This window comes from Urocampus carinirostris, chromosome 18 (assembly GCF_059441175.1).
Source record: "Urocampus carinirostris isolate Australia breed hairy pipefish chromosome 18, RoL_Ucar_1.0, whole genome shotgun sequence".
Taxonomy (NCBI): domain Eukaryota; kingdom Metazoa; phylum Chordata; class Actinopteri; order Syngnathiformes; family Syngnathidae; genus Urocampus; species Urocampus carinirostris.
Genome location: NC_142366.1, coordinates 10,023,352 through 10,047,876, shown reverse-complemented (window position 1 = coordinate 10,047,876; position 24,525 = coordinate 10,023,352). Strand labels below are relative to the sequence as shown.

At 37.7% G+C, this 24,525-nt stretch overlaps 2 protein-coding genes across 2 annotated transcripts in view; one reads left to right on the top strand and one right to left on the bottom strand.

Annotated features, from left to right (window-relative positions):
- plppr5b (phospholipid phosphatase related 5b) overlaps positions 1-5,421 on the top strand; it is a 34,980-nt gene extending 29,559 nt beyond the window's left edge. The window contains exon 6 of the mRNA XM_088321965.1: positions 35-5,421. Coding sequence (XP_088178091.1) covers positions 35-64 — 30 coding nt within the window. The 3' untranslated portion in view covers positions 65-5,421. The remainder of the gene's footprint in view (positions 1-34) is intronic.
- On the bottom strand, positions 5,401-20,055 carry snx7 (sorting nexin 7). The gene is made up of 9 exons (XM_088321964.1): positions 19,845-20,055; positions 14,994-15,179; positions 12,885-12,995; positions 12,651-12,809; positions 9,980-10,178; positions 9,024-9,223; positions 8,878-8,964; positions 5,886-6,044; positions 5,401-5,805 (listed from the first exon to the last, which is right to left on the bottom strand). Exons 1-9 carry the CDS (start codon positions 19,926-19,928, stop codon positions 5,722-5,724), a joined length of 1,269 nt encoding a protein of 422 aa, XP_088178090.1. The 5' UTR covers positions 19,929-20,055; the 3' UTR covers positions 5,401-5,721.
- Positions 20,056-24,525: the final 4,470 nt, after the last annotated feature.

The window sequence follows — 24,525 nt, the reverse complement described above, 5'->3', positions numbered from 1 at the left end:
CGTTTTGTAATTTTTATGTCTTTCCCCCCCGCAGAATCACATCACCTTCGCCGAGGTCACATGACACAACATGGAGGACATCCCCGTTTTTTCACATTCAGTCCAGTGAGCCCGACTGCAGCTGTAAACCGACCTCCTGTTTATTTTGTTTTTATTTTTTTGTATATAAAGTTTTCAGCGTTAAAAAAGGCGACTATGCACAAAATATCGTTATTTATTTGTTAACGGATGAAAGCAAGGTGTGTCGAGTTTGCATGGGTTAGACTTTTTATGCTCTTATTCATTTTTTTTTTTTTTTTTTTTTTTAAATGAAGCGCTTCATCTCCACGCGAACATAGTTCACCAAGTCGACGCTAAAACAGTTTTTCAGTAAATGACAAAATAAAGGGAAACAGCGCACACTATTTTATTTTTTTCTATTTTTGGATCAGAATGACAAAACGTTTTGCTTTTATTTATCCATCTTATGGTTTTTTTCCCTAAATGAAGCGCTTCATCTCCCCCTGAACATAGTTCACTGAGACAGTGTTAAAGCAAAAAGTATTGATAACAGTAAACGGTAAATGAGATATTATAGATGAACAGCGCAAACAATATTATTTACTTATTTTTTTCTTTTATATATTAATTTATTGATGTTTATTTCCAAATGAAGTGTTTTTTGTTTTTTTCTAGTAAATGAGAGAATAAAGGGAAACGGCGCACAAAATACAAGTTTATTTTATTTTATTTCAATTGGTGATTTTTTCCCCCTCGAACGGAGCTTCAGAGTACAATGTATTCTTATTATTATTTGATATTATCTCCACCTCAATATAGTTAACCAAACAGTGCAAAAGCAACGTTTTAAGAAAATAAGAGAATGAAGGGAATTATTGCAAACAATATTATTTATTTATTAAATGTATTTATTATTCATATTAATGGATTTTTTAAGATGAAGCGCTTCATCTCCACCTCAACATAGTTCACCAAAAAGTAAATGAGTATAGTAAATGAGAAAATAAGGATAAACTGCGCAAACAATATTATTGACTTATTTTTTTAATTGATTTTTTTTGCCCAAAGTAAATACTTTTTTGCTTTTATCTATTCGTTTATTGATCATTTTTCCCCCCAAATGAAGCGCTTCATCGCTCATAGGTCACAAAGACAGTGGTAAGGCAACACTCTTTTTTTCAGTAAATAAGAGAATAAAGGCAAAACACTCACAAAATTCTAGTTTTAGATTGATCTTGATTCTCCCTGAATTAAGCTCTTTATCTCCACCTCAACAGTTCACCAAACAGTGCAAAAGCAACATTTTAAGAAAACAAGCAAATGAAGGGAAACGTCGCAAACAAAAAGTATTTAATTATTTATATTAATGGATTTTTACAGATGAAGCGCTTCATCTTCACCTCAACATAGTTCACCAAGAGAGCGCCAAAGGAACACTGACGTTTTCAAGAAAAACAAGAGAAAAGAGGGAAATGGCACACAAAATACTTTTTATTTATGTATCTATTTTTATGTTATTTCCAAATGAAGCGCTTAATCTCCTCTTCCACATAGTTCACCAGACAGTGTTAAAGCAACTTTAAGAGAATGAGAAAAAGGGAAACCTCACAAAAGATATTCTTTATTTATCAATCAATTTGTTTATTTTATAAATTATATTAAGGGAATTTTACAGATGGAGCGCTTCATCTCCACCTCAACATAGTTCACCAAGACAACCCAAAAGCAAACTTGATATTTCTTTATGAAAAATGAGGGAATAAAGGGAAATTGCGGACAAAACACAACCAATTTCTATTTATTTGTTTATTAATATACATGTTTTTTTTTAAATAAGGTGCTTTATCTCCACCTCAACATAGTTCACCAGACAGCGCTTCAGCAACACTGAGTTTTTTTGTGAGAAAATGAGAGAATGAAGGGAAACGTCACAAACAATATTATTCAATTAATCGTTTAATTTACCTATTTGTATTAATGGATTTTTCCAGATAACGTGCTTAATCTCTACCTGAACATAGTTCACACAGCCAGCGCTAAGGCAAACTTTTTAGTTTTTTAGTTGATGAGAGAATAAAGCATACCTGTCAACCTCCACGGCTCCATGCCCGTACAAACTGTTGTATTTTCCCGTACAAAATACAAAATAATCGTCTACCATATTGTTTTTTTTTTCCCGGAATGATGCATGATGGGAAATCCCCAATCGGCAGATGCATGCGATTGACGAATTTGCGTTTTTCCGTACAGATTTCCTTGTACTTGTACGTGTAAAATGCATAAAAAAACGTACTTTGTACGGCAAAACCGTACAGGTTGACAGGTATGATAAAGGAAGAACCTTGCATATATTATTGAATTATTAATTCATTAATATGATATTATAATATATATTCATGTACGTATTCAAATTGATGTTTTTTTCCAAATGAAGTGCTTCGTTTCTACCTGAACATAGTTCACAAATATGGCCCTAAAGCAACACTAAAGTTCTTTAAAAATAAACAAAGGTAGACCAAATATTTGTACTGCCCGTTTGCGTACTACATGGCACAATGACCAAATTAGCAAGAAATAGAGTCCCTTGCTCAAAGGCAGCTTGACAATTTTCACATTTCATAACGATATTTATACAAGTTCTTAGAATGATTCATAAAATATTATTCAGTGTTGGAATATTTGTGTTGTTAGCTAGCTAGCATGCTAATCTGGTGATCATTATGCTAGTAAAACAAAGTGACTCCAAAATATTTTAAAAGGAAAATTAGAAGATTATGCTTCTTAATGCGGGTAAGAAAAAAATAGTGAATTAATTTTATGAGTAGAAATTCTTACCTCCGCTAAAGCTAGGCTCAGGTTAGCATAGCCTAAGCTTAGCTTGAAAGCTGCTAGCTTAGCTGAAGCTTCCTAGACAACTCGAGATTTTTCGCTTAAATTATCCTCTTCGTAACAAAAAAATGGGCTCAGGGTAAAGTGGAAACAAAATAATACAAACTTATAGAATTGATTTTAGTCTGAAAAGCACACAAAAAATGTTAGCGTGATTTAACTCTGAATTCTTAGAAGTCTAAGAACGATTAGCAAGACAAATTGCAAAAGATTGACTGTTAAGTGGTACTTACAATCATGTATACATGAATCTTTTTTTTAAATAGCACAAAAATTATGTTTAGAGACGTATGTTATCACAGTTTATTGTACGATGTAAAAACTACAAAAAAATAAGCCAAGAAATTACTCAGGAAACCAAGACCAAAAACATTACTTCATAGGAATAAATGATTATTTTATTTTATTTTTTTATTTTGGGGGAAAAAAAAACGTTGTTTTGAAACCAGATTGACTTCTTAACAGTTATTCACTAACTGAAATTCCTTTCAATAATACTGTGTACAGGACATCGTTTCCTTAATGCATGTTTTAGTAACTATGAAATACTGTTTTCCCTTCTTTGTGATCGTGTCGCGAATGACGTTCAATATTTGAATTTGGAATCGTTTCAAGTTGAAAGATTTTGAGACCACGCGATTTTACTTTCTAGCATTTATTTCTTGAAGTCTTGTTTTTATTCAACAACTGTGATCTTTGACTTTTTTAATGACCATATACTGTTCTGAGTGATCCCATCAAACCTTCTAGTTACTTTAATATGTTCAAATATTTCAAGGTAGGGATGCACGATAGGTTTTTTCCTACTGATAAAATCCTGCTCATTTTGAAAATACTTCTAAACATTGTACAACTGCTAAAAGTCACACATGCATTTTCATTCATTTATATCAGGTGGCATTTTCTTAGCTGTACACATTCAAAGAGGTAAAGAGGAGACACAACCAAATTCAAGTATAAACCACAAATGACAAATGTCTCGGTTCTTTGGCCTTGATAACAAACTGGTAAACGGTAAAGGGAGGTCTGTAAATAAGTAAACATAGTTTATCCTAGAAACTGTAAAACCCGTATTGAAAGAAAGCATTTCAGTAGCAATGTACCGTGTAATACTATCTGTTAGCGTGTTAGCTCCTTTCACTCACACCTTCTTGAAACAAAGTTTCTTCTGTTTGTGGGGTTCACCGCAGTCGCTCAGTATAAACACAAAATGTGTCCAAAATACTGAAGCGATATGTAGTTTTGTGTCACAAGCCAGAAACTGAGACAGGACCCAGTAGCGTTCGTTCACTCAGTTTTATTGAGACGGAGCGGTGCTTGCTTCCACGATCCGATGATCGACGGACACGGGTAGCAGGTGGCTGGAACGCGGACGTGGCGCTTCCGTGTCGAGCGAGGATAATCGTTGGCAACAGGGATACAGGTTACTAGCTGGGACGGGAGAGCAAGGGCGTTATCGAGTTCAGAAAAGAGATCGGCAACAGGTATCAGGCAGGAAACGGGGCAAAACAGGTCGGTGGTCGGGATGGCAGATCAGGGCAGAAACGGGTCCAGAAACATGTCGGCAACAGGTATCAAGCAGGAGAAAACAGGGCAGGAAAATGTCGGAAGGTATGAGCTTGCTTAGCTAGGAGTATAGATTCGCAAACGGTCTGACCCTCTTAAAAAGAGTCCATGAACCAATCAGCGCTCAAGGCTGTTGGCGCCAACGGGGCAGCCGCAGGTGCCCCGAATCAGTAATCATGACAGTTTTGTAACTAAAAGTTGCGCCGCCGTAACAGATAGCCGATGTTGTTTGCTTCTGCATGTGCGTCGCAACGCGTTGACATAATTTCTCCGACATTTCAGTCAAGGGTGGTCCCGAAAGGGCGTGGAGGAAAAATGACAGTGACCGCTAAGGTGAAAAATAGTCCCCAATGTGAAAAATATTCCCAAAAATCACAAATATTCGCAATCAGATGAATTATGTCATATTCGCGACAGCCCTACTTCCGTTTGCTTTCGTGCATTTTTACATACAGTATATAACGTCAGAAATATCGTCCATTTTAAAGATCGCCAAAAGTAAAATCACAATATATATATATATATATATATACATGAATTGATTTCTTGTCCCACACCTAATGGTCATTATGAAGAGTAATAGAGGCGAGAACAACAAAGAGTCGTCGATTATTCAAGCTAAAAACAAATCATAATATAATGAGGAACATACACACCAACCTCCTGTACCATTTTTAGCCATTCTACTGATTATGACCGAGCTCTTCAGTGCCCCCAGCACATTATGGAGAGGTAAAGAGGAGACACAACCTATGATCTGTGCATCCCTATTTATCGTGCATCCCTATTTCAAGGTGATATCCATTGTTCATGACTATATAATGCATATAGGAATTGTGTTAATTGACCTATCCTTTTTCCCACAACCTTGTAAGAGAATTCTGACCTTTTATTTCCTCTATTGTAGCCGACCACGTTTAAAGAAAACGTCAATAAAAGCTAATGTTTCCTTTTGTGGAATGATCAGTCATTGTTTATTATTCCTTTCAAGTCATTCAAGCATTACAGAAGATGAAATCCAAAATATTTGAACAATGAAAAAGTGCTAAGGAAAATAAAATTACATTAAGGTGTGTTGGCTTTTTAGCTTTATTGTTAATTGGCAAATACCTGACTCAAAAGAAAGAAATTTCATGTTTTTTTTGTAAACATATTTGATGGTAGCGGTACACAAAAATGACACGGTGTCAACAAATGTTTTGGTCATGCAAAAAAAAAACAATTTCAACATTTTCCGGGTTACCTACTCAAAGGCGAAATTCTGCTTCAAATATTAAGAGTATCTTCGTCTCGATTCTCGATAGAATCCGTCTTTTGGGACAAGAGGAAGGATTCCCAAACTGCAAGGCACTGAAAAACAAATGATTTTAATGCACTAAATGCATTACAAATCGTTTATTTGTAATGGTACAGTAAATAGTTGTTCCCACCTTTTCGTAGCATTCCACGTTCTTGTCGGCGGTGGAGATGAAAACAGACTTGAGGTCTTCTCTCATGCTCTTCTGCCAGTTGAGCCAATCGCCCTTTAAAGCGTTATCGGCCATTTCCATTCTGTCGGCCAGAGCTTCCACTTCTTTCTCCAGATGGCCCTAAAAACGCCACAAACGGGAACGACAGAGCTGTAAAAAGGCTTATTGTGCAGTTCAAAATTGGAGTGACAACGCTCTCTGCTGGTAAAAGCGCATAATAACATGTTCTGTGGCTTAAAACTATTCATTTACATTTTTATCAAGAGCAATAAATTTGATACAGTTCTAGACTCAATTAAATACAATTAAACACAGAAGGAAATTCTAGCGCACATTTTTTTCAAGCACAGAAAAGATAGGACGCTAGTATTTTAAAACACCATCCTAGTTTTTATCTATCTATCTACCTACCCTGGTCATATTCCTCGAGAGTAATGTCCAACTGAGAGACAAACACATACAAAAAAGAAAAGAAAAAAGGGAAAAAGTAGCAAAAAACGCAACACAATTTTTTTGGGGACCATGGGCAACCCAAATGCCCGAACACCCAAACAAATTAAGCACCTCGGCACCCAAGTTGGTCATGCTTTCGTCCCTCCAGGTGAAACGGGACACAAGAAAGAGTGTCACTCGGGTCAGGGTGACACAACATATTCTTCTGTTCAACAGCAGGCCACAAACTCGGCTTGCTATTATTCGCAGGAGCTGCAAACCTCCCATCTTCCCACCCACGTCTAATTTCTCTTACCTCTTCCCACCACAACCCGGAGGAAGAATCCCAGCTCTCAAAGAAAGACCTTGTCGATCTTATACGATTCCGGTCCGGTCATCACCCCTCCCTCTGAAGATGGCAATATTTGACGGGGAAATGCGAAGACGATCGGTGCCGTCTCTGCGGTGAGGACGAAGAATCGGCCGAGCATCTCTGGCTACGGTGCCCTGCACTCAAGTCTGCCCGATACCACTGCCAGCTGGGATTCTCCTTCGGAGAACTACGGAGCCTCCCACAAGCGAGTCTAGCGCTACTAAGGATTATCCTTAGGCGCCTTGAGTGACTCAACAACAACAACAACAACAATCAACAGCAGGATGCGACAGCTTTCACTGGTTTACCCCTGCCGCATCATATGGATGCCCTGCCCATCCCATCCATTAGAACACGTCCAAACATCCCACTATCCTTTTACAACACCTCTCCACTCGTTCCTATCACCAACAAGAGCTCTAGCTTTCACTATATTTAGACCTCTTTCCTGAAGTGTGCTCATAGCACCATCCATCCAAGTCAATAGCGGCCTTCCTCTTGGTCTCCTTCCATTGACTTCTGCTCTGCAGATCCTCTTCAACATTCGCTCCTTATCCATCCTCTCCATGTGTCTAAACCAACTGAGTACTCTCCTATCCACACGCTTGGTCAGTTCCACTACTACTCCAGTTCTGTCTCTCACAATTTCATTTCTCAATCTATCCAGTCTTGTCACTCCTAACATACTCCTGAAACACTTCATCTCAAAAACATTTAAATTCCTTCTCATATCTTCGTTCAGGCTCCAAGTCTCTGCACCATACAACACAGTCGGCACAATCACACTCTCATACAGTCCCCTCTTAACATCAAGACTCAAGCTCTAGTTGCTCATCATTCTCCTCAGAGCACCCAAAACCTTGCTTCCTTGATTCACTTTGTGGAATACCTCGCACTCCATTCCATCGACTGCAGCCACATTACAACCCAAGTACCTAAAGCTTTCAACTTCTTTTAGCACCTGTCCATGCAACCTTATTTCCAACGCCATGCCTAGTTTTTAGTGTTGAAAAACAGGATGCTAGTACTTAGTGTGGAGCAAGACGACGCAAGTTTTTGGCGTGGAAGAAGATGTTAGTTTTTGGCGATAATGAAGACATCGACTGCTTTTGCTATACAAGACGTTATTATTCAGTATAGGTAAATAAAACGATTTTTGATGCTAAAGATGCTAGTTTCCCCTGTATAGCGAGAAGATGTTAGTAGTTGGTGTTGAACAAGAAGATACCAGTTCTCAGTTTAGAAAAACAAGATGCTGGTTTTTAGAGTTGAAGAACGTGTTAGATTTTGATGTAGAAGATGATGCTAGTTTCTTGGCTTAAAAGGAGATGATGCTAGTTTTCGGTGCAGAGGAAGCTCCTCGATTTTGGTGATGAAATAGACAACGCTCATTTTTGCTTTACAAGACGATACTAGTATTTAGTATCGGTGAACAAAACGCTACTTTTTATTTTTTGATGTAAAATATGCAAATTTACGTTGGAGAGCAAGAAGACATTAGTATTTGGCATTGAAAAAGGAGATACTGGGTGTCGGTGTCAAAGAATAGGATGACCATGCTTGTTTTTGCCTTAAAAGACCTCCCTATTTTTCTGTAGATGTGAATAAGAAGCTATTTTTCAGTTTAGACCATGAAGACACTAGCAGAGTTAGTCAGAGCCAACGTATGTGGCTAACTAGCGTGAGAATCTACTCAAAAGGCCACTAAAAGGATAACAACAGCGGCTAGCAGCCAGCCAAGTAGACGACAAGAGAGGCTAGAGAAGGAAAAAAAGGAAAAAAAGTGGAAGATGTCTGAATGATGGGACTCTGTGACCATCAAGTGCTCTGCTGTGGAAAGTATGCGGCCATGAAGTGCTAAAAGGACCACTGGGACAGAATAAATTCACTAAATAGTCATTTGGTCTTCCGTAGTAGTAAGATGGCAGCCAAACGTGTTAGCTTCTTCAAAGGGAGTCTTAAGTTGTGTCATATAATTACAAATGTCTAAACCTATGAAATAGCACATGTGTTCTTACATATTATTTAAATCAATAAATGAATGAAGTATTTTTTCACCACTAGGGTTGGCTATATAAAACACACTGGCGCTTAAAAGCAAACAAGGTGCAAGAAATGAGATCCTGAGAAGACAAAAACCTCACTTACAACATCTTGGTCGGCCTTTTTGGACGCCAGCGCTTCGTTTTTGGTCTCAAAGTAGGCCTGGATGTTGTCTCTCCTTTTCAACACCATCTAGAGCGAACAAAACCTCAGCGGCAGTTCCTCACAATCCTCATCGACTCGCGACTCACCTTCAAGACCTCGCTGCAGAGCACATACTCGTGGAGAACAGGGACCAGAGCCTCTGAGAGATTCTGGATCTGCTTTTCAGTTTCTTTGCTGCATTCATCTACGCAGTTGGCCACGAGTTTGAGCGGTTCACGTAGTTCCGATTCTGAATCCGCCCACTGGCTGTACAAGGGACCGTACTGCTTCAGCTCATCCAGGTACTCTGTTGAATATACCGTCAAAATACAGTGAACCCTTCCCATAACGCGGTTCATTTTTCATAATTTCACTACTTCACTTATTAGCATTGTGTTCTGGATTGCGATTGGCTAAACTGTCTCTCTGCCTTATCCCGTAAAAGTACGTACTATGAACTGTATGTGAAACAGCTCGCCAAATTTACATTACCAGGGTTCCCATAGGATTTTTCCATTCATATATAAGACTTTTTAAGACCTTTTCAAGACCATTTCAAAAGAAATTTAAAACCAATCCAACACCTAATCTGGCAAACAGATACGGTGGGGGGGCGCAGAGTCATGACAGACGGCGGCCCCCGACTCCACTTGTCTAGTACGGCGGGGACTTTAAAGCCTCGCCCAACACCGAAGGAGCGGGTAAGGTATTGTGTACCTGGCAGCTGAGGTTAGGTCTGACATACGGCACCTTATAGTCCAGTGCACCTTATTTATGAAAACTGTTTCTCCAAAGACTATTTTTGGGCCGTGCACTTTATAATCAGGTTAGTGTGAAAAATACACAGTAATGCTTTTTTAAACATATGCATTTATATTACACGTAAGTAGTACTAGGGATGTAGTACTTTGTTATTGGGACCCATAGTTCGGAGCTAAAAAGCGTAGGCTTCTATCACCTGCTAAACAATTTCACTTTGCGATCCCTAACTCAGAACGGATTCATACAGTCTCCTGGGGTTCTGTACAACACACGTCAAATATTAAAATATTTTTGGGGTTACCTCTCTGCTCTTTGATGATCCTTTGTGAAACCTTATCAACGGAAGAGATCTTGCAGCCCAGGTTTTCGGCGTAGTCTTGCATGAGTGCAAAGGGTTCCGGGCGACTCTTGACGCCCCACACCGTGTTGGCCACGGAGCGTACCGTGTCGCCCATTCGACTAAGGAAACCCGCACCTTGCTTCTTGTGAGGTGACAAATCCTGCAGACGTACCCAGGCAGACAGAATCTAGCGTTGGTGCATCACTTTTATGGCCAAATTCAAGACTTTTTACGGACTTCAAAGCCAATGTTCCTATTTCTGCAGTATCATTAGAAGGAAAAATCGGGTGTGAATCATGAATTTTGCAAGCCACAAATATTAATAATAATTAATAATAAATTTACATATGCAATTTTAAATCTTTTGTGTGTGGTTATTAGAAATCTCAAATAAATCGCCAATATATTTGTTTTTGAGACAAATGTCTCACCATTTAAGTTTTGAATGAAAGTAGCTTACAATTTCATTTGCAGAAGTTGTTCTGTTTACCACTAGGAAATGCTTCCTTCATTTTTTGCACGGCCCTTAATAATTGTCCATAACTGATATATAATCCTTGCACTAATACACATTTCTTCGCACCCTGTTTAGTTGTAGCATGCACCAATTCCGTAGATAGCAAGGACGATTCATATCAAGATACCATAATAACTAATGCCAGCTGCCGTTAATCACAAGTAAAGAAGAGATGGAATGACAAAGCAAATCCACCAAAGAGCAGTGTTAGCGTCATTTTCAGGCAGACTTGTTTAGAAACATGGCAGGAATTTCAAGCATTCATCCGAAAATACAAGCACTTTTCAATCCTGGACAACAAAACTTAAACATTTAAGCATTTTTAAGGATGTCAAGCACCCATACTAAACCTGAAAAGCCAGTTTAATTGAATTATTTACAGTTGCTGCTATACTATACTATACTACCATACTAGAGTTTTTGAATGGTGAATTGATGTATTTAGCAAAGTTACAAGCTAAACTCTTTTCTCCATTTTGCTTTCCTTTCCCCTACTTTTCTTTTTATTTCCTATTTTTGCCTCTCTTAAATCTTTATCCTTTTTTATTCTTGAAAAAAATATTGTTTCCTTTTTTTCTTTTCTTTGAGAAAGGCTGGGTAAAAATTGGAAGAAAAAGGGGGCTTTTTGCTTACTTTCAATCTTAGTAGATTGTAGTCTTCCTTGGACTAATTTTTGGTTGCACTACACGTTACAGTGAAATCTAGTGGACCAATATAAAAGACTCTCCCTTCAAGAACAGCGGATTTCTCTGATCAGCGCCGGTTTTGTGGAAAAGCTTATTTGGCCCAACCGCACCTAGATCCTAGATTCAGCGCCCCCACACTCAATGGACTCTGATAACACTGCTATAAATGGTTTTGTTGCTTTACCGATACTGAAATCGATATTTGCAGGATTCCTCTGGTGTACTGTACTGTAGTCCAAATGCTTAGTAATACAAAAAAACAAAACAAAAAAAAAAAAACAATAATATAAGGGGAAAAAAAAACACCAAACAGAAAAAAAACCAATACCACCTTATTCTAGGTATCGTACTCGCACAGTGGCCGTTTTCCAGGTTTAAAACAATATTGTTTCTTTTTTCTGTTGTTTTTGGAGGAAATTTTAGGTAACAAACATATCACTGTTATCTGCATGTGATATCAGCATCAGTGACTCCCCAAGATCTGAGTCATTGCATGGGTTCCGCTTTTACATCCCCAATAAAGTAATCCAATTGAAAAATGAGCAAATTTGGACTCCTTTGAATGATATTGATTGCACCAAAGCAGAGTGCATTCAATGTTTTCAGCTTAGAGACTGCTGATCTTTTGCTTTTTGTTTTACTCAATTTATATTCTATTGTTTTGCATTTTCAGGGATTTTGTGTTGTCGTTTGACTTTAAATCTGTTCAGTGTGTAAAAATCTTTCTCATTTTACAATTTTTTTTGTAGATCTGTAAATATTTTTTGTATATTGCATGTGTTTTGCTGGGGTCCCTTACAAAATATGAAATAACTAATTAATAAACAATTCGGTGCATAATGTTTTTTTTTATTATCATTAACATATCACAAGAACAAAATCTAAAGAGCCGTGTGGGAGCCAAAAGATCCGGCTCTTCTCAGTAAGCCGAGCCGGAAAAGCCACTTCTTGAAAAACTGTCGGAAATCCAATGACTAGTATAATAAACCTGTCCTCTTGCATAAAACAGTAAGGGGCAGTAACACAATAATGATCAATAATGAGGACAGGAGCCAAGATCAGCGTCATTTTCATGCACTTAAAAAAAAATATCTTAATTTTAGAATGTGGTCTACAGAGCAATGGATATAATTTCAAGCTTTTCAAAGGGGTTTGACCCAAAATATTCAAATATTTTCCTGACCTTGAAAGCACAACATTAAAATTCAATCATTTTCAAGGATGTTTTAAATCAGGGTGCCGCCAGAACTAAGTCTGGGTAAGGTTGGGCCAAATTGTGTTTTCCACGCAAAAAAAAAATCCACAGTTCTCTGATAACGATTTAATGATGAGTATTTCAAGCACCCGTTCGAACCCTGAAAATGAAAACATTTCCCCCCCTTGACTCATGAAATCCCATAGACGGCTACATACGTCCAAGTTCCATTACCTCAGCGGTCAGGAAGAGGTTAAAGTGCGGGTTAAAAGACAGGATGGGATGTCCGGCGATCTTCTCCAAGAAACGATGCAGCGCTTTCTTCCTGGTTTCGATGAAGTCGTCACTGAATCGCTCAACCATGCCTTTCATCACAAACTTCTCAGGAAGAGGCTAGGACATAAACATATTCACTTTTAGCAACCAGAAAGGTACAAAAAGATATCAAATAGTTTTTGATATTCATACGTGAACAATTAGGGTCGGGTGGGTTTCTTCTAGTTTGCCTCGAAGCCAGACGAAGTCCTGGTAGCGGCGGAGGACTTCGTATTCGCTCGAGTCAAACTCGCTTCTGGTGGTCTGGGGAGAGAAATCATTCTTTATTTCAAATTGGAAACATTGTAAAATACGTAAGACTCCGTTCTATCCCTTTTATCCGTTCTATGGATTGACAAAGTGAAATTACCGTACAAAAGTGGGATGAAAACTTTGGTAATAAACTCTAAACCCGTTATAAAGATAAAAAAACACTAAATTTATTATATTGTACATAAAAATAGACATCATTCATAATTATTTAAGATTTGTTTCCATGTTATCATATTTTTGCTTCTCCCTTTAGCATCACTGCAAGCCTTTGCATAAATACACTACATAAATGACAGTATTGTACCACCAACTTGCATAGCCTTTATGAAGTACATGAGATAGTGAACTGAATGTATAGAAAGGCATTGTGGGAGTGATTCCATCCATCCATCCATTTCCGGATCGTTTATCCTCACCAGGGTTGAGAGAGTGCTGGAGCCCATCCCAGTGGGTAGGGGGCACCCTGAATTGGTTGCCAACCAGTCGCAGGGCAGAGATATTTCAGCCAATAGCAAATTTGTATTTTGTGGGTGTGCCTAATAGTCCAGAACATACAGGTGAGGGAAGGGAAACATGACATTTAGTTTACCTTTGGTGTTACATTATTTGAGCTGGTCGAGTAGAATAGCGGGTGGATGCAGAAAGAGGAGGAGACGGCTGATTAAAATGAAAACTGATTTTAAAACTTCTGTTGGCAAGAATTGTCATCCGCCTTATAAATTTTCTTGCTTTAATCGATTCGTGTGCCCGTTTCTTAGTAATCACAAGTCTATTTTCCATGGTTATCTTTTTCTTTTTTTTGCTTGTCCCTTTAGCATCAATGTAAGTTTTGGGTCCTAAAGCTAATACATTAAATAATACACAAAATAAATAGTAATTTAGAGTTCTATCTTGCAAGATTATGAACTGAATGGCAAGAAGAGGGCATTGTGGAAGGGAGTTCAGATAATTGGCGTTTCATGCTTATCCTATTTAGGATAAGCGGTGCAGATAATGGATGGATGGATGGATACTTCTGCCATTCTACTTCAACAATGCATGCACAGCTTTAATATGTCACACTTGTTTAAAACAATTTAGGTGTTGGGTAATAATTAACTTCAATATCGAAGACTAAAAAAGAAAGGAAGTAGTGTATGTGTAAAAAGCAGAAAATGATCCAAATTTAGACTCATTTTAACGCTATTGATTGCTCTGAGGCAGATAGCATTTAATCTCAAAAACTGCAGATTTTTATTTTTATTTTAATTATTTTAAATCATACTGTATGTTTTGCATGTTTTTCAGAAGATCTGTTGGATGAAATCAAATTGGAAATAGTGTTTTTTGTGTGCAATTTATCATTTATAGTACTGAAGAGTTCATATTTTTAATTTGTATTTTTTTTGCATTTTCAGGAATTTTGTGTTGCTGTTCAACTTCAAATCGGTTTATTGTGTAAAAAGCTAAAATTGTTTTATATTTTTCAATTTTTTTGTAGATCTATGAATATATTTTAATTTAGATTCCGTGTGTTTTGCAGGGATCACCTGCAAATCATATGAAATTACTATCTCCTAAATAGTCAGGTTGGCTTGTCAGTGAGCTGAGCCAAAGAGCCGGATTTCTAAATAGAGTTGTCCTCTTGAGTGCGACCAGTAGGGGGCGGTGACGCTTCACATGACAAGGCCATAATGACAAGCCACCCAAGTCATTGTCACACAGGAAACATAACAATTGCAACAATTTCAAGTATTTTCAAGCACTTCATCCAAAATTCATTTTCCTGACCTTAAAAACAACATTAAAATGTAAGCATTTTCAAGGATGTCCAGGACGAACCCTGTGCATCCCTTTCTGAATTTGGAACCACTTGGGCATGGAAAATAATTTGTAAAATGAAGTAAAGAGGGGTTAAAAACCCCAATCTCATTCCAGGTCATTAAGTGAAACATCATGAGGTGGGGACGCCATATCCCGGGGGTGTAGTGTTATGTTTGTGTCCCTTACCTTTGTGACCACTCTGTACATGATGAAGGTCTCGATAGCGGTAACGTGACTCTCGGGGCTGTCGACGCTAACGAACAAATCTTTGGTGAGGCCGTTTTGCCGTCCTTCATCGTCGTCCATTCGGTACTGGTTGACCATGGAGCTGGGAGAGTTGGGAAAGCGATCCTCCTCCCTCAATAATAATTTCTGCAAAAGAGAGAGGCATCGATGAAATGACAAAAATTTTCCATTACAGAGATCCTTTGCTACTTTGTGCTATGGTTATTGCTGGGACACTGCTTCCTAAAAATTTGAATGTAATTGTCTTTATCGTCATTGATATCAACGTATCGCGCATTGTGTTCAGCGGACAGCACACAGCAAATGCTGTTACGGGGGCAGATTAGGGATGGTTTGTTTGTTGGGTGGGGGTGACTGTGTGCCCAACAATGATGGGCTGGTGTATGCTCTCAGTCAAAGAGCGGGGCGGGCGTAAAAGTCAATGTATCCCCCCCAGGGGCATTACCAGGGGAGTCAGGGTAGGTGCCTACCAATAGACACACTACGCCCGCCCACTGAAAACTGGATGGGGTGGTGAGGGCAGTCTGAAAACTGAAAAGAAAGAGAAACAAAAAAGAATAATGAAAAGCAAGAAAATACAAGTAAAAAGCTGGGGGAAAATGAACAAACGAAAAAAAAAACCGAGGAAAAAAAACAAGCAGGAAAAAAATAAGAAAAAGAGGAAAACAATCAATCAAAAAATAATTTAACAGCTAGAGAAAAAATAAATTAAGAAAAAAACGAAAGAGAACAAAATAAGAAAAAAAAGCCTGAGAAAAGAAGTAAAAATCTAGGGGCGAGGGACACAAGAAAAAAAAGGAAAAATAAATAAAAAAGAAGAAAAATATTAAAAAAAAAGGTTTTAGGGTCCCTTTGTTACGAGTAATAATGTATTCTTTTACAAAAAATATATAAATAGGTTGTTAAATATCCATTATTCAACTAAATTGGGATAACATTTATTTAATACATTTTGCCATTGACCTTTAACTCTTTTAAACGTATTTATACTAAGTAGCTTAAAACTGGATTCCTGTTCATGACAACAAAAAATATTGACTTTTCGGTGCAACAACAAATAAACTACAAAATACAGTGCAAGAATTAACAACACAATTTTAAAAAAATAGCTAATCATGAAACACATCCCTGGAAAAACACTGGAAAAAGGTGCTGTGCAAAAGCGTTCGAGGGTAATAGTAGTTGTGTCTCCCCGTGCGTTTGATAAGCCCCCCTGAAACTCATGTCTGGATACGGTTCAGCCCCGCAACTCCACCAAAAACTGCGCAGTACGGCTGCAACTGAGCTAGATTTTAGCGGCTCGTCTATTTAAAATAAATTCCTCAATTAAACCAGACTCTTAAGAAAGTCAGAAGAGTGCAAAGAAATCGTGATCAACAGCAGGTGCTCCATGGATTGTTATCGGGTCTGGGAATCAACTGAGGTGGCGTCAGGAAAAAAGGTAACAGCGAGTTTGCAGGTCTGGCTTACTGCTACGGCTAAGCTAAAACTCTTTTAAAACGCTCCTGCTGAGCCCGTATGTCGCAAACACCAGATCCATTACCCATGAAACGGATAACCTGGATGTGCAACTCGAGGGAAAGCACTACGTTCAGGACTGTTCTATTTCAACCATTGTGGAGACCTGGCTCATTTCAAGATTACCCAATGCGAGCGTGCAGCTAGCCAGTTGCTCTCTAAACCGCTTTCTTGCACTGAAAGGAAAACCCTCCATTTTTTTGTAGTTTAGTATAATAACAATAAATAGAATTAATTCAACTACAATTGTGTGTTCTGTGCTTTAAAAAGTAGATTTTATTTGTTATTTCTCAGTCGGTAAGAACGTTATCTTGAGGTAGGTTTGCCCCTTGTGGGATTTTATGAAGGTGTAACACCATTTTGCTGATTTTCCCTTTTCGAGGGGGGTTCTGGTACCCATATAGCGCGATAACTGAGGGATTACTGAATTTCGATTGGATCAGAAGTTCTTAAAGTGCTAAGAATTTCCTTAGAAATGTGTGACATTTTGTAATATTAAGGAACTCTTCCCACCTAGCAATAACTGGCTGAAAATATGTTAGGCTAGTGTTTAAAAACGCCTTATTTGGACTAAAACTGACCCAAATGAAAACCAGTCTTTAGACTTTGTTTTGGACTAAATCAAGGCTAAAATTGATCAGCGAGATTTAGACCAAAATTTAACAACAAAAAGACATTTGGTGCTGGTCAACCCGCTAACATGTGGTTTTGCAGCATATCATTTAGCAACCATTGATTTTTTTTGTGGGTTTCATGATGAGTGTTTTGATATTTGCTGCATTTTCAATTTGTTTCCTCCAGTTTTCTCATTTGTGGGAGGAACCCATACCTAATGCATTATTAATAATTCATGTTAAGTGTTTTAGAGTACAGGAAATGAACTAAAACAAATGTTTCCTCGACTCGTTGATGATTTGTCCGAATATAAGACAGATTTTTAGACCTAATACATATATTTGTTGAAGACCCACATTTGAAAATGAACAAACAAGCAACTCCCCAGAAGCGGAGTGATTGTTTTGTTTCGGTCTCACATCAATTATCAAGTTAAATGAATCTTATATTTCCTTCTTACCCAAAAACTACCATTGTTTAATACATCGTTCCAAAAATCTGCTGGTATCGTCACATCATATTGGTATCAGTGACTCCCCAAAGGATGAATATTAGAGCTGGTTTCAGTTTTACACCACCGAATTCCAGCACTTTTCAAGCATTTTCAAGGTCCATTTTTCCAGTACCTTTAAAAGAAGAAATCTAACACCAATCAAAAAGACGTTTTCTTTGTGTTGGCTTTGATGGCGAAAAGGAAGTCATTATCTTGCTGCTAGCACATACTTTGTGCAGTTTGGCGCTGTTTCTATCGATGGTTTGCGATCATTGTGTGTGAATGGGCTGCTATAAACTGACACGAATTCTGCCATTTTGCTTTAACAATGCACACGCAGCTTGAATATGTGACACACGGAAAAGGCTATATGGGTGTTGGGTAATAATGTTCAATACAGAAGATAAAAAAGGAAAGTACTGTATGCATAAAAAGAAGAAAAATGAGCAAAATTTGGACTCATTTTAAGCAGAGAGCATTCAATCTTTCAATTTTAGAGACTGCTGAGCTTTTGCTTTTCATTTTACTTATTTTAATTTATATTTTTTTTCCATGGTTTTCAGAAGATTTGTGTCTAAATTGGTTAAAATATAACAGTAAATATTGTACTTTTTGGGGTGTATTTTATCATTTATTTATAGCATGAAGAGTTAACATTTTTAATTTATATATTACTGTTTTGTTTTCAGGGATTTTGTGCCTCTGTTCGATTTTAAATTTGTTCAGTGAAAAAAATCTACATTTTTGTAAATCTGTGAATATTTGATGTAAAGACCATGTGTTATGCAGGGATCCACTGCAGAATATGAAATTACTAATTAATAAATAATTTGGTGCATAATGTTTTATTATTATTGATAATATACTACCCCCCAAAAAAATCTAAGGAACCGTTTGGGAGTCTAGATGAGCTGACCCGAAAAGAGCAACTTCTCAAAAATGAGAATTGCTATGACTATTCTAATAAACCTGTCCTCTTAGATATGACACTAGGGGTCAGTGACACTTCACATGACAACGAGAGGAATGGAGCCACTATCAGCGTCATTTTTAACAACTGTACGCACTACAATACTATAGAAATACTACAAAATTAATACTACAGTAATACAAACAAAAATACCATTACATCAATATTACAACAGAAATACTACAAAAATAAAGCTAGAGTAGTATTGAAAAAAATACAAAAGAAATACTACAAACATACAAGTAAGGAAACACTTTAAAAGTACTTCTCTACAAATGTTCCCAAAAAAACACAACTGTAATACTATTATACAAAAATACCGCTACAGAAATACAACAAAAATACATCAGAGGTAAATATAAAAAAAATACTACAAGGACACCAGTATGGAAACACTTCAAAAAATACTTCTACAGAAATACTACAATAAAAGGAATACAAAATTATAATAATACGAAAGTAGTGCTACATGAATATTATGACAGTGATGCAACTACAATGATACTACATAAATACAGAAATAGTACATAAATCTGACTTCATAAATTCTACAAAAATACTGAAAAAATAGAAATACAGTATTACCACGAAACTAAGTATCAAAAATGGTGCGGGGAATCAAATGGACTGAGCAGTTTTAAGGCCGTGGAGTATTTCTGACACTGTGTTTTTCATATTTTTATTTTACAAAATAATAAGCCTATCCTGTCCTTTATTAAGGGATACATACTTTTATGGACACTATACATTTTGGGGGTGCTTGGTTTGAATTTGGGGGTGCTTGAGCAACCCAAAAACAGGCTGATTATGCCCATGATTTAAATTATATCTTTCACTCCTAAGCAGAAACACATTCATGTTTGTTGGTTCCTCGTCTGACCAACTTTGGTTCTTTACTTTAATTTTTTATTTTACTTTGAAGGACTCAAGACTTTGTGGACATCTTGTCCGTTTAAAATAAAGTAACTTTACAAACAATAAATACTTCAAATGTCAACAAATACGCGAAAACAAACAGTTAAAACCCCAACGCAAGAACTCATCCGAAGTTTTTTTTAAACTGTACACAAAATAAACCAAAATAAAAAGGAAACCAAAGGCTAATATGTCGTCCACACCATTTTTTGTTTCCTCCCTACCACGTCACAAGTATCGGAACCGTTTAAAAGTCGGGCTAAGGGCTTCGGAACCGAACCTTAGTGAAAACTTCCAAGTCTTCGTCTTCTTCCAGGTCCAACATGTCTTTGGACAGAACCGCCGAATCTGTTTGACGATTCATTTCACTATATGAATAACTTCAAACTTTTTCAACGTCGACGAAAGCGCAAATAAATACGGAAAAGAAGCCATGGGATCCCATTTTTCTTACTTCCTTGTTTCCGTTCGGAGTAAAATCACAGGGTTTCGAAATAAAAGCTTAGTGTAGTCTGCTTCCGCCAAGGCAAGTGGACGCTTTAATTTGAAAGTAACTCATACTTGCCAATATGTGTCACTGTAACAAATACTCCACATTTGGCCCAAAAAAAAAAAACGTCGATTCATCTAATAATTAAAACGAATGAAAAAGGCAGTGTTCCTTTTTATGTCTTTTTTAATTGTTTCTTTCTTTCTTTCTTTCTTTCTTTCTTTCTTTCTTTCTTTCTTTCTTTCTTTCTTTCTTTCTTTCTTTCTTTCTTTCTTTCTTTCTTTCTTTCTTTCTCTTTCTCTCTTGCCCTCCCTCTCCTTTTTTCCTCTCTCGCCCCCTCTCTCCCTCCTTCCCACTTCCCCCTCCCCCTTATACTCTCCCTCCCAACCTTTCTCTCTCTCTCTCTCTCCCTCTTTCTCACCCTCTGTCTTTTTCTCTCCCCGTGTGTGTGTGTGTGTGTGTGTGTGTGTGTGTGTGTGTGTGTGTGTGTGTGTGTGTGTGTGTGTGTGTGAATTGGTAAAGTGTGAAGCACATTGTAAAGACTTGAAATTGACTTGAAAAAGCGCTATATAAATGCAGACAATTTATCATTTATTTATTTATCTCCTTTTTCTCCCTCATTCTATTTTTGTTCTCCCTGAGGCTGACTGGGACAAGCTAACTGGAAACAAACGCTGTGAAAAGGTGAAGCAACTGGAAGCTGTTTTAACGGTACAGTTTTTTCACAAGATCCCAAGAGTTAAATGAAAATGCTACAGAGGAGAGCTAAGATTTTATTAAAGACTGTTCCAAGAATGTCTCTCGTCCCCTCTCTCTCTCCTTCGCTCTCTCCCCTCCCCCCTCCCTTACTCTTTCCCTCCCAACCTCCCTCTCTCTCTCTCTCTCTCTCTCTCTCTCGCCCTCTGTCTTTTTTCTCCCCCTTATCTCCTTTACTCTCTCACTCTCTCTCTCATTTCCTCCCCCTTTCTCTTTCTCCCTCTCTCTCCCTTTCTTGCTCTCGCCCTCTCTATTTCTCAGTTTCTCTCTTTTCCTTTCTCTCCCCCCTCTCACTCTCCGCCCCCCTTCTCTCTCTCTCCCTCACCCTTTGTCCTTTTCTCTACCCTTCTCTCCTTTTCTCCCTCCCTCTCTCATTTCATCTCTCCCTTTCCCACTCTCCCCTCCTGGACACTTTAAATTGCACCACCTTCGACGCGCCAACAGATGTCGCAGTTGCACAATATGAACGAATATTTTTTAACTTCCTTTTTTATTTCATATCTTTTCAAAAACTTTGCAGAAATGAACTTTATAAATTAACCAAATAAAGTAATTTGTGCTTGAATCGTACTATTGTAGTGGCAGTATGAAATGAGTGTCAAAATAAAAGCCCAGCGCTGCTGTTACCTTCACAGCGAGTACACGCTAAAATTGCACCACCAAAGATTTACCAACAAATTACCCTGTTTCGTAAACTCAAATATAAAAGTATTTTTAAATGTCCTCTTTTGCCCTTAATGGATTGCCAACTCTATTGCGGTAATAAAATTAAAAATTTAATTAAATTAAGTCGAGCTTGAAATATGCTATTGTATTAGACGGAAATAGTTCCCAAAGTAAAAGTTAAGGGCGTTCTCTTTCCGGAACAGCGATTGTACACTTTAAATTGCACCAATTAAAACTTGCCATAAGATGTCACTGTTGCAAAATAAACGATATGTTTTAACTCCTCAATGGCGAAAAATGAGGCAGTAGAGCAGGGTTGTCACTCATTCGTGCTGGGGGCCACATGCTAGAAAAAAAAACTCACGGGAGCAGGACCGGTACGTTTACGAGAAAGAGAGAAAAAGAGAAATAAAAGAGTGAGAGAAGGAGAAAAGGAGAGCAGGAGAGAGAGGGATAAAGAAAAGAGAAAACAACAGAGACAAAGTAAGAGAAAGACAGTAAGACAGAAAAAGAGAGAAAGAGTGAGACCGATAGAGAGAAAGGGGCGGAGTAAGGGAAAAAAGTAAGAAAAATAAATAAAGAAAAATTAAGTGAGAAATAGAGAAAGATCAGAAGAATGCGAGAAAAGGAAAACACAAAGAGAGAAAGAGAGAGGAAAAGAGTGAGCAAGTGAGAAAAAGAGATATAAAGAAAGGGAGAAAGAGAGCAAAAGTGAGAGAAAAAAGGAAAGAGTAAAAAAGAAGAATGAGGGAGAGGTATATAGAAAAAAGGGAAAGAAAGAGAGAAAATAAAGAGAGAAAGCAAGGGAGAGAGAGAAAGAAAAAATATAAATAAAAAGGAGAAAGCGAGGGAGAGGGTGAGAAAGAAAGAGAAAAAAGAGAGAAAGAAAAAGAGTTAGAGAGAGAAAGAGAACGAGAGAATAAGCAAACAGAACAAAAGAGACCCATTGATATAGAAAGAGAGAGAGGGAGCAGAACTACGTCTACCTATTTGCCTGTGGTTGTTTTCAAATAATTTAATATCAAGAGACACTGCCAGATCAAAAATGCTGACTAGGATAAGCTAACTGGAAACGAACGCTGTGAAAAGGTGAAGCAACTGTAAGCGGTTTTAACGGTACAGATGTTTTTTCACAAGACCCTAAGAGTCCAATGAAAATGCTACAGAGGCGAGCTATGAGAACCTTTCACTATGGGTGAATTTATTAAAGACTTTTCAAAGAATGGCAGACTGAATAGTCTCCCCTCACACATTTTCAGCTTTCCAAATCTAGCCATCTTTCTCAAAAGTTTGGACACCCCTGAAGTAAGTGAAGAGAAAGTACCCATCAACAAGAGGACCCAATAACTTAATGATTTGTATTTATAATGTAGGGGAGCGACGCACCAAGTAGTAACGACAGTCGAGTTACAATATTTTGTTGATAACGCGTTACAGTCTTCGTTATCAAGAAAATTAATTGTGTTGCAGGAACACGTTCCTTTGTAACATGTTAGTCCCAACACTGAGTGCAAATTTCATGCATAATGTTACATAATGATTGCTAATGAAGGGATGAAGGCAACAAAAACAACCGAGCCGGTTGGTAGTTTTTAGTTAAATAAGCAGAACAAGCCGGTCCTCTAAAAATAGTCAGAATTCTCATCCCTACAAGTAAACTCTGATCAAAGACGTCACTGCAGTTTTCTCGTATTTGCTCAGAATTTTTTTTTTAATTATTTGACATTCAAAAGTAAAAGAAATATCTACTCTCCCTTGTAACTAGTCACTTTTAATATAGAGTCATTCAGTTACTAACTCATTTACTTTTTGAAAGAAGTAGTGAGTAACTATAACTAATTATATGTTTAGAGCAGGGGTGTCAAACAGGCAGCCCGCGGGCCGGATCAGGCCCGCTAGAGGATTGAATCCCGCCCGCGAGACAAGGCTGAGGGAAGCGCATGAGAAAAACGAGCTGCAGGTTGAAAAAGTCCACTTGATGTTGCCAAAGGCAGGTGCCCCTCAAAAACACTACTTATTCCTATTCTTCTTCTCCCTCTCTCTCTCTCTCTCTCTCTCTCTCTCTCTCTCTCTCTCTCTCTCTCTCTCTCTCTCTCTCTCTCTCTCTCTCTCTCTCTCTCTCTCTCTCTCTCTCTCTCTCTCTCTCTCTTTCTCATTCTTTTTTCCTCTGTCTCTTTCTCTCTCTGTGTCTTTTCACCTTCATTTGCTCTCTCTCCCTTTTTTCCTTTTCTCTCTCTCTCACTCTCTCTCCAATGCTTTCCCCTTCTCCCTTTCTCCCCTTTGATTTTCTCCTCTTTTCTCTCGTTCCCTCATTCTCTCTCTCTTTCTCTGTCCCATTCTCTCTTTTTCTTTCCCTCTCTTTCTTTTATTTATTTCACTTTCTTTTTCTTTCTCTCTAATCCAGTAGTCCGCCCCCCAAGAGAATGTTTGTTTTATTGTGTGGCCCCCGAGTTAAAATGAGTTTGACACCCCTGGTTTAAAGTGACGTACCCAAGACTTGTGAACAGCGACAAAAGATCATGAAAGGCGCTTCGAATTCAAATTTCCTGTATTGCTATTTTTTGTATTACTTCAAATCTGCCAACAGTCGCCGCTGTTGCACACGCTTAACGACATTTTTTTTCCCATTTCCCCCCTTCTTTCATCTTTTACCAAAATAGTTGCAGAAATTTACCACATAAATTAAACAAATGTAAAATCAATGATTGATTATTAGTACTGCTGTCGTAGCAGTATGATATGAGTTAAAATAAAAGCTCAGGACTTTCTGTTTCCGTATTGCACTACCTCAAATTTGTCAAAAGATGTCGCTGTTGACCAAGCACACCAATGCAAAGGATACTCCTTTTAAATAATTTCACATCATGCAAAAAAAAAAAAAACTTGCCGAAATTAACCATATATTTTAATTAGATAAAATAAGTCATGGTTGAATAACTACCGTAGTGGCTGCATGGAATACGTTTCAAAATAAAAGCTCAGTTTGCTCCGTTTTTGCCAACCCCCCAAAAGATCAATAACTAATTGAGCCATACATATAAAGATTGTA

What these genes read in the sequence shown, in the direction of transcription:
- snx7 (XM_088321964.1), bottom strand. Translation starts at nt 19,928, where the DNA reads ATGAATCGTCAAACAGATTCGGCGGTTCTGTCCAAAGACATGTTGGAC. An exon ending in TGTACAGAGTGGTCACAAAG is followed by an intron (nt 12,996 to 14,993) that starts GTAAGGGACACA and finishes TTCTCTCCCCAG; the next exon opens with ACCACCAGAAGCGAGTTTGA. An exon ending in GATCATCAAAGAGCAGAGAG is followed by an intron (nt 9,224 to 9,979) that starts GTAACCCCAAAA and finishes TATATTCAACAG; the next exon opens with AGTACCTGGATGAGCTGAAG.